Below are 10,697 nucleotides of genomic sequence, written 5' to 3'. Positions count from 1 at the left end.
ATTGGAGGCAAGGACTGAGAATGGAAGTTTATATAGAGCAGGGAGGCTTTGTTGACGTGTACTTGAGTTGTTTGTTTTTGTCTTTTAGCAGGTTAAAGAAAATACCCCTCTTTTACCATCAAAATTACACTTTTGTCTTCATTCATATGGAACGTTGCCACTTGCTCACGTGCTATAAGCTGAACTCTTTCCACATATCTCACTCATGGTGGTCTACTTTAATAACAGGGTCTGCCAAAGCCATGGTGAAATTTGGAAATAGGGTAACCATAACTAGGCCAGAATTCAAAATTATAATCTATTATAATTCCTATCACATCCGAAATAAAAATTTAGAATATAAATATTTAGTTAAAAATAACATATAATAAATAATAAAACGTAAGATTTGAAACTTATTAATAATAACATATAAAATTTGTACATTATTAAAAAAAATAAATTAAATTGTGTCATCAACTTAAGTTGGTGTCAGGTTAATTTGTAATGCCAACTCAATCAAATATATTATTAATATAGAAATCCTATTACACGCATATGCGTGTAGAAACCACAAATCTAGAACACAATGTGTTTTTAAAATAACATACAATAAATAATAAAACGAGTTGTTTGAAACTAATTAATAATAACATATAAAATATATACGATATTAAAATGAAAAATATATTAAAATTGTATATCATTGTATGTATCAATATTGGGTTGGTATTAAGTTAACTTGTGACACCAACTCAATCAAATTACATTAATATATATTTATATACAATTGATAGAGATAATGAATTGTGCATATTAAAATAAAATTGTATAAAATATATCAAAATGAAGCTTCGATCGAATGGTAAATTTAAGGTTTTATTAATTTAATTGGTGTAGGTTTAGATCCCAACATGACTAAAATACCCTCAAATAATATAATTTATTTTAATTACGGAAGAACATTTATGTAAAACACTTGATAAACAATATAAATATATATAGTGATGGAGGTAATAAAGTGTCCATAATAAAATTAAAATGTATAAAAATATTAAAGCAAAGCTTGCAATTAATGTGAGTTTAAATCCCATCATATGCATAATTTTTCTATTTTTTAAATGAAAAAATTTAAATTACTCTTGAATAACCACGTTGATGAGCCGATTAAAAATGATACTAACTCAATTAGTGATTTTACTAATGGTACAAATACGGTGCATGCATCTTTAGAAAAAATATTAAATTGCCATTTAAGGTAATATTTGTTTGTCTGGAAGGTGAAGGACAGCTAGGTTAAGGTAATTTGAGATTTTTTTCCTTTTGCTTATTAACAGTTTCTTTTTAAGTGAAATAAATATGAGTAATTACAAGTATCAAATTATTACAAATAGAGTAATTATTATATAGAATTAAATTATTACATTATAAATAAATTAAGATTTGGTACAATTTAAATTAAAACTAATAAATTAAGTAAACTAAAATCTACCTACGATAACCAAACATGAAAAGACTTGGGGATGTAGATATAAAATTACCATTTAATTTCAAAATTTAAATACAGATATTGATTTCTTTATCCATTGTTGTAATGGATAATTATCACTAAATAAAATTTCACTTAAAACATATTTTTAATTTTTAAGTTCATTTTTCATGTTAATATAATGCTTTTACAAGTATTTGTTTTATTTTTAATAATATACAAGTGTTTAATGTTTTCAAAGAAGATTTTTAGATTTTATTAATAGTGATGGCATGTTTTCCTTTTATTCATACAATGAATCCAAAGATCACATGACATTAATAATTCGTTGTTGTTGATATTTCTTATTGATGGATTTTAAAAGTTCCACCGTATTATAATATTAAATGCGTTTTTGTTTAAATCATCTTTACATTTTTAAGAGTAATTTTGTCAATATTTTAAGTTTGGTTCATAAAAATTATTTTGAGTTGGTAATTTTATTAGGTCAAGATTTTAGATTATAAATGTTAATATTAATACCATATCTTCATTAGATAATGTAATATTTGGAGGGTCATTTTATGATATTTTTACCCTTTATTTTATAATTTTGGGTAATGTTTATCTTTTATTTTATGATATTTTTATATATTAAGTAAATATATTATGTATATATAATTTTGATAAATTTATCTGTAATACCCTTTAACCTTAATCCGTCGCCAAAATAGGGTTATAGAGCGTTACCAGACATTTCAGAACAAATACGAACAATCATATAATATTATAACATACACATCATAATTTAATCATAATGTCCCTTTATTGAGCCCTCGAGACCCAATTCATGTGTTAGAAATAAATCAGGACTTAATTAGAAACTTAGAGAATTTTCCGCAAAATTTCAAAATTTTTCCTAAGTACAGGGCACACATGCCTGTGTGATCAAGGGACATGCCCGTGTGACCCTATGACATGCCAGTGCTTCAAGTCGTGTCCTAACTCATGTAACTCCCTGACTTACCTCACACGACCAAACCACACGCCCGTGTGCTAGGCCGTGTGCTTCACACGACTGAGACACACGCCCGTTTCTCTGCCCGTGTGGTAATATCTGAGCTTCTGTTTTAAATTTAAAAGATGCAGGGGACACACGGCCTAACCACACGCTTATGTGTAAGCCGTGTGTCTAACATGGTCTGGTTACACGCCCATGTGCCAAGCCGTGTGGACTCAAAATGAGCCTTTTTCATCAAGTTTTACTAACCCTGCAAACTTAAACCACAAGAAATTCAACAACCAATTTTTCAACCGATCTAAGACACAATCAAATACATCCAAATCATGCTAAATAATCAACCTAATTAAGCTAACCAATGTTCATTCAGAAATACTTCACATATATTATCCAAATCAATCTAATAGTATACTATTTAAACCAATTCTATTTTCACACTAATTCAAACCAAAACATACCATTTGATAGTATTAAAACATCACACATAAATTCATATGTATTCAAACAATTTCATATTATAACATCATTTACAATCATTTCCCAAAATGACTTACATAAACAACCTAGGTACATGTCATTACTAAAAAGAAATGTATTTCACCACTTTGAGTTCAGGATCGGCTTGGATGCTGATTCAACAATCTGACTTTGACATAACCTGCACACGAAAACAAACCGTACGCTGAGTATAAACTCAGTGGTATTTCTATAATCCGAATACTTATTAACAAGAATTTACAATATTTAAATATATAAATACACATAACAAAAGTCATTTAAACAAATAATCAATTCCATAACATATCATTTATAACGCTTTCAATTCTCATCTCTTACTATTTCAATTTTTAAATTGCTATTCAAATAGTTTTTCTCAATAGAATACATATACCATCTCACTATATCCATACCCATTTTATGAACCCATTGGTTCATACATTTCAATTCCATAACTCAATTCAATACCTCAATCCATTTCATGTTTAAAATCATCCAATATCTTTCATATTGTCAATTCATTTATTTACCCCTATTAACAGGACTCAGACTTTGGCGGATACACAGATCCAACCAAAATACACCAGTATGGCACCCAGTGCCTTATCGGATAATTCGAAGTAATATAGTGACACCCAGTGTCTCATCGGCCTTACCGAAGTAAATTGGTACCCAGTACCTCATCGAATTTATCCAAAGTAATAATATGACACCTAGTGACTCATCGACTCATGGTCGAAGTATCCCTGAACACTTCTAATCCTATGGCATGTCAACTATATCCGACTCAGCCTGATACATTTAATAGGGTTTCAATTCTAATTTCTCAATTTTCAATCAATACACATTTCAATTCAAATAATCACATATATTCATAATTCAATTCAATTCAATGCCACAATACGCACCTCAATTTCACTTACTATAAATATAATAATAAATACAACAATTAATAATTAGCTTCGGATTATATAAATACAAACTGTAATTTTCAAATCACTCTTTGTCGATTTTCTCATTTCCTTTCTTAGCCAAGGTCTCCGGCACAACGTTAGCTACGGAAATTGAAACAATTAAAATTTATCAATACACACAATTTCACATTGAATATTTAAATTATACTCAACTTTTATCTAAATTCCGATTTAGTCCTTAATTTAAGCTAACTCTTTTTCTTACAAAACTAATTTCATATTTCATTCAATTTCCACTTTAATCTAATTTCAACTCCCTAATTTCACCATAAACCCTAATTTTTAAATTCTTTCAATTTAGTCCCTATTACTTTAAAACCTATAATTTATTTCACAATTTAATCCCTTTCCACTTCTAACTTAAAAATCTATCAATTTAAACCCTAATACTTCAAATTATTCAACATGAACAACATCTAAAAATTCACTAATTTTCAAAATTTCAACATAAATCAAGTAGCATTTGGTTCTAGGATTCCAAAAACTCAAAAATTACAAGAAAATAAGCTAAATTGACTTACCAAATTGAATTTGAACCCTAAACCTTAATCTTTTTCTTTTTCTTTTTCTTTTCTTTCTCCTTTCTCCTTCTCTACTTCGTTCCAATGCTTTGTGCTTTTTCTATTCTATTCTTTATTTATTTGTTTCATTTACTTTATTTTATTTTATGTTATATAATATAATAATAATATAATATAATATAATAATAATATAATAACATAATATCATTTACTTAAATAATAAGTAAATAATTAATTAATATATGTATTTTAGTTTACCACATGTATTTCACTATTACCACACACTTGTCACTTATGGCTTAATTGTTAATTTAGTCCTTGACTTTTCTATATTCTATAATTAAGTTTTCACCCTTTATTCATTAGTCCTTACACCTAATTAATATTAATTCAAGCTAATTCACCTAACCAAAATCTAATTAATCAGACAACTAACTTCGTAAATATTTTTAATAAATATTTATGAATCCATTTGTCAAAAATGGAGACCCGAAAATACACTTTTCCAATTATCTGACTATTGGGTCGTTACATTTCTCCCCTCTTAATAAATTTTCGTCCTCGAAATTTACCTGAAAAGAGGTGGGGGTACTAAGATCTCATAGTTTCTTCTGGTTCCCAAGTTGCTTCCTCAACACTATGACTTCGCCATAGTACTTTTACTAATGGTACTCATTTATTACGCAATTCTTTCACCTCTCGAGCTAATATCTCAACCGGCTCTTCTTTATATGACAAATCAGGTCGAATTTCAATATCCTCTGTTGAAATAACATGTAAAGGGTCTGATCTGTATCTTATGAGCATAGAAACGTGAAAAACATCATGAATCTTCTATAATTCCGGAGGGAAAGCTAATCGGTAAACAACTGGCCCAACTCTTTCCACAATCCCATACAGCCCAATAAAACGAGGACTCAATTTTCCCTTTCGGCCAAATATCAAGATTTTCTTTCAAGGTGAAATTTTAATTAATACTTTATCACCTACAGAATTGTAATAGCCCGATTTTGGGCCTAGTCGTAACGGTGGTTTCGGAACCACTAACCAGAGGTGGGAGAAATTATTATTTTTATTATTTTATGTGTTATAGCATGATTATATGAGTGCAAGAAAATTTTGGTGTAATAATTTTAGCGATTGCATGCTTAATTGCGAAAAAGGACTATATCGCATAAAGTGCAAAAGTTTTGTTCTACTAGCTAAATGTATCAAATAGTTATGGAACATTAAAGTAGATGTCCTTATTGAGTAAATAGGCCAATAAAATGTTAGTGGCTGGACATGGAGCCTTAATTCATGGAATGGTGAAAGGGTAGGTGACTTAATTGATAAATAAATAATAAACCTAAAGGCTAACTATCATCTTTTTCATTTCTTCTCTTCACCACCGAAATTTTCAGCAAGAAAGGGGTCTTTGAAGCTTGAAACTTTCAGCCATTAAGTTCTCTCATAAGTAAGTGATTTTGATGACTTTTCTTGATAATTTTTGTACTTTTTTATAACTTTTCTTGATAATTTTTGTACTTTTGGGACCCTTGTAGCATAAGCTAACTAATGGGGGGACTATTTTGCAAAATGGTTGAGAGTCTAGGGTTTTGCCATGAGAGTACTCATGTTGGTTGCTGAAATTTTATAGAAGAAAATGAGTTATGGTTGTTAAATAAACAACTTTTGTGAAGTAATTTTCATGAAAACCCTAACTAAGGACCATTTTGCATAAGTTATAATTTATGTGGTAAATGTGTGAAATAATTGAAATTGTGAGATGAAATAATTGAAATTGTGAGATGCTATAGGCTTAAAGTAGTTTGTATAGGCTTGGTTAATGTGGAAATTCGAAGAAAATCGATTTACGAGCCTAGGGATAAAATCGTAATTTTGTGAAAGTTTAGGGGCAAAATGGTTATTTTGCCAAAAAATGAATTATGAAATGCATTTATTAATATGATGATTAAATTAGTGAATTTTTATCATTTTAGATCAAGAAATACGAGATCTGGACCTAAACTGGGGGAAGGCCAAGCTAGTAGACTAAATCCAACTAGTCGTCCACTTTTTGTATATCGAGGTAAGTTGTACGTAAGTAAGGAAACTTTATCGTTATTATATGTTGAATGATTGATTTTGTGTAATATGGTTGAATATGCTTATGAATAATGCATGATGAAATTTAATATAGTAAAGTCTCGATTGAACCTAGGAATAGATTGGATATACATGCCATGACATTGGGTGATATGTGTGCTAGTGTAAGACCATGTCTGGGACATGGCGTTAGCCACGATATGAGAGCCAGTGTAAAACCATGTTTGGAACATGGCATCGACAATGTTATAAGATCCAGTGTAAGACCATGTCCGGGACATGGCATTGACATTGATATGTGTGCTAGTGTAAGACCATGTTTGGGTCATGGCATCAGTATTAAGAGAAGAGCTAGTGTAAGACCATGTCTGGGACATGGTATTGGCCTCGACATGTGAGCCAATGTAAGACCATGTCTGAGACATGGCATCTATAATTTACTCTCTTGTGTAAGGCTTGTCGGATATCCTTTAATATTCCAAATGGTTTCATGGGTTATTTTAAAGCTTATGATAAAGATATGGAATGATATAATCATGTTGCGATGGTACAGGTTCTTATTTGAAACTCATGAGATATGAGTCTAGTTATGTTGCCTTAATGGTAAGAATAACATGAGTAAGTTCTATCTATGAAAATGATTTTGGAACGATTTTGTAATCTTTGACTTATACTTGTGATATATAAGTATGTAGTGATATCTACCTTTGTTCACTCAAGAACGTTGTGTTGATTTATAATATGTTATGTGTTTAAATATTCATGGCTGATGTTGTTACTTATTTACATGCAACTTACTAAGCGTTATGTTTACTCCCTCTCTTTTCCATTTTTGTATAGTTCCACCAAGTTAGCATCGGGAATTAAGGGACGTCGGAGGCATTAATCACACTATCACCTAAAGCTTTTGGTATAGCTAGTTTAAATGTTTTGAGTGTTGCATGTATAGGGGCTTGATCTTTTGTTAGTGTCATGTTATTTTAGCCACAAGTGTTGGCTCATATGGATGTGATATTTATTTTGTATAGGCCATTAATGTTGACTAATATTGATTATTATTAAATGCATTTGATGAAAATTCCCATGGGTGTGGTTGTTTTGGTTATGTGTGTTTATACTTGGATTGGTTATGTTTGATGTTGTGTAGGTTGGTGCAAGTAAGGGTGGCAAAAATGCTTGGTAGATAGCCTTGTTTTTATCTACACAAGCAGACACACGGACGTGTGTCTAGACCGTGTATAACACACGACTTGCCCTATAGGCGTGTGGTAAGGCCGTGTGTCCCCTGCACCTAAAGTTGGCAAAATATAATGCCCAATAGCAACCACACGGGCGGAGACACGGCTATATGTCTTAACCGTGTGAAAGACACGGCCTAGTACATGGGTGTGTACCATGGCCGTGTGCCCTTAAAGGGTTGTTGACGTAAGAAACAGAATGTCAAGGTTTTTGTACACGGGCTGAGACATGGGCGTGTCATGGCCATGTGGGGGACATAGGTCATGGACATGGGTGTATGCCAAGCCGTGTGAAAACCCCCATCAGTTCGAATCGAGAAATAATTTTGTACGGGCTAGGGACACGGGCGTGTCCCGATATGTTCAAGCCGTGTGAGCCACACGGGCCTTCAACATGGCCATGTTAAGAAGACAGACGGGCGTGTGCCCCTGTCTACTTGAAATTTTACAAAATTTTCTAGAGTGCACAGATTAGTCCCGAATCAATTCCAAAGTGTGTTCGGGGCCTCGTAGGCCCATAGTAGGGACATTAAGGTATTGTGAAAAGTTTTAATTTGGAGCGAAATTTCTTAACTAGGAAATGTTTGTTTGCATGTGTTGAGATAGGTAGTGCCTCGTACTCTGTTCCGGCGTCCGATATGAGTAAGGGGTGTTATAAGAATACTCAATATCCTAACATTTCAAATCAGCATACGATTTCTATCTATAAAAAGTTGCCTTCAATCTATCTCAAATTTTCTTAACAGTGTCCTCTGTTTTTTGAATTAACTCTGGCCCAATTATTTTTCTTTCATTCAAATCTATCCAACACATAGGTGACTGACATCTACAAAAATATAAAGCTTTATACGAAGCCATTTGAATACTTGATTGGAAACTATTATCATATATAAATTCAGACAATGGTAAATAACGTTCCCAACCTAATTCAAAATCAATGACACAAGCTCAAAACATATATTCCAAAATTTGAATAACTCGCTCAGATTGTCCATCAGTCTGCGGATGAAAAGCTGTGCTAAAGTTGAGTTGTGTACCAAGAGATTCATGTAACTGTCTCCAAAATCTTGATGTGAACCTAGGATTTTGATCAGAAATTATTGACACAGGAATACCATGCAGTCTCACAATTTCCCGAATGTAAACCTTAGTAAGTTTCTAAAGTGACCAATCAATTCTGACTACTATAAAATGAGTTGACTTTGTAAGCAGATCAACAATCACCTAAATGACATTTTTCTTAGTTACCAAAAATGGTAACCTCGTTACAAAATCCATCGTAATACATTCCCATTTCCTCTCAGGAATGTTAATAAGTTGAAGTAGTCCAGTAGGAGCCTGATGCTCTGTATTTATTCGTTGACAAGTTAAACATTTAGCTATATACTCAACTATATCGCATTTCATACCTGGCCACCAATAAGATTTTTGTAGATTACAGTACATTTTCATTCCTCCTAGATGCAATGTAAAAGGGCTGTCATGTGCTTCTCGAAGTATTAACTCCTTTAATTCAGAAACATTCGGAACACAAATCCGATTATGAAATCTCAAGCAACCATAACCATCAATGCTGAAATTATCTGACGTACCATTTTGAACCATTTTTTTCTTCTTCATCAACTTATCGTTTTCTAACTGTGCTGACTTGACCTGATCAATCATCACCTGTTTGATTCTTAATTTAGCCAATAAGCTTTCATCATCACTGATGCTGAGCTGTGCAAACATTGCTCATAATTCAATTGCTGTTTTTCTACTTAATGAATCAGCTACAACATTTGCCTTTTTCGGATGATAATCAATAACGCAATAATGATCTTTTAAAAGTTCTATCCACTGTCGCTGTCTTAAATTCAGCTCCTTTTAAGATAAAAGATACTTGAAACTTTTATGATCAGTGTAAATATAACATTTCTCACCGTATAAATAATATCTCCAGATCTTTAGTGCAAAAATCATGACAACTAGTTCCAAATCATTCGTCAGATAATTACGTTCATGTTGTTCAATTACCGAGATGCATAAGCTATCACTTTTCCATTTTGCATTAATACACACCCGAGACCATTCAAAGAAACATCACTGTAAATAACAAAATCCTTTCCCAACTCTGGCAGTGTCAAAACTGGTGCCTCAGTCAACATTTGTTTCAACTTCTCAAAACTTTCTAGTCATTGATCATCTCAGACAAATGGAACATTCTTTTGCAACAACTTTGTCATCGGCAAAGCTATATTTGAAAATCCATTTACAAATCTTCGATAGTAACCAGCCAATCCCAGAAAACTACGTACCTCTGACACACTTTTTGGTGTTTCCCACTAAAAATTGCTTCAATCTTCTTTGAATTAACTCTAATTCCATCTGCCGAAACCACATGTCATAGAAATACAACTTCTGATAACCAGAATTTACATTTACTAAGTTTCTCGTATAACTGTTTCTCCCGTAATATTTGTAAAACAATTCTAAGATACTGCTCATGTTCAGATTCAGACTTAAAATAGACCAGAATATCATCAATGAAAACCACCACAAACTGATCCAGGTACGGTTGAAAAATATGGTTCATAAGATTCATAAAAGTAGCTGGAGCATTAGTCAATTTGAAAGGCATAACTAAGAATTCATAATGGCCATACCTTGTACGAAATGTTGTCTTCAGTACGTCACTTTCTTTCACCTTCAAGTGGTAGTACTCCGATCTCAAATCAATCATTAAAAACACAGAAGCTCCTTTTAACTGGTCAAATAAATTATCAATATGAGGTAACGGGTAGTCACCTTATTCAATTGTCAATAATCAATATACAACCACATTGAACCATCTTTCTTTTTAACAAATAACACTGGAGCTCTCCAAGGTGAAATACTAGGATGTATAAATCCTTTATCCATAAATCTTGC

The 10,697-nt window shown here is 31.9% G+C and overlaps 1 protein-coding gene across 1 annotated transcript; it reads right to left on the bottom strand.

The window, feature by feature from the left end:
• Positions 1–9,011: 9,011 nt before the first annotated feature.
• On the bottom strand, positions 9,012–9,518 carry LOC108487913 (uncharacterized). Its single transcript, XM_017792248.1, has 2 exons — positions 9,197–9,518; positions 9,012–9,133 (listed from the first exon to the last, which is right to left on the bottom strand). Exons 1-2 carry the CDS (start codon positions 9,516–9,518, stop codon positions 9,012–9,014), a joined length of 444 nt encoding a protein of 147 aa, XP_017647737.1.
• Between the last annotated feature and the right edge of the window lie 1,179 nt (positions 9,519–10,697).

Source organism: Gossypium arboreum, chromosome 10 (assembly GCF_025698485.1).
Source record: "Gossypium arboreum isolate Shixiya-1 chromosome 10, ASM2569848v2, whole genome shotgun sequence".
NCBI lineage: Eukaryota > Viridiplantae > Streptophyta > Magnoliopsida > Malvales > Malvaceae > Gossypium > Gossypium arboreum.
The sequence above is the reverse complement of the archived record's forward strand: the minus strand, read 5'-3'. Positions and strand labels throughout refer to the sequence as shown.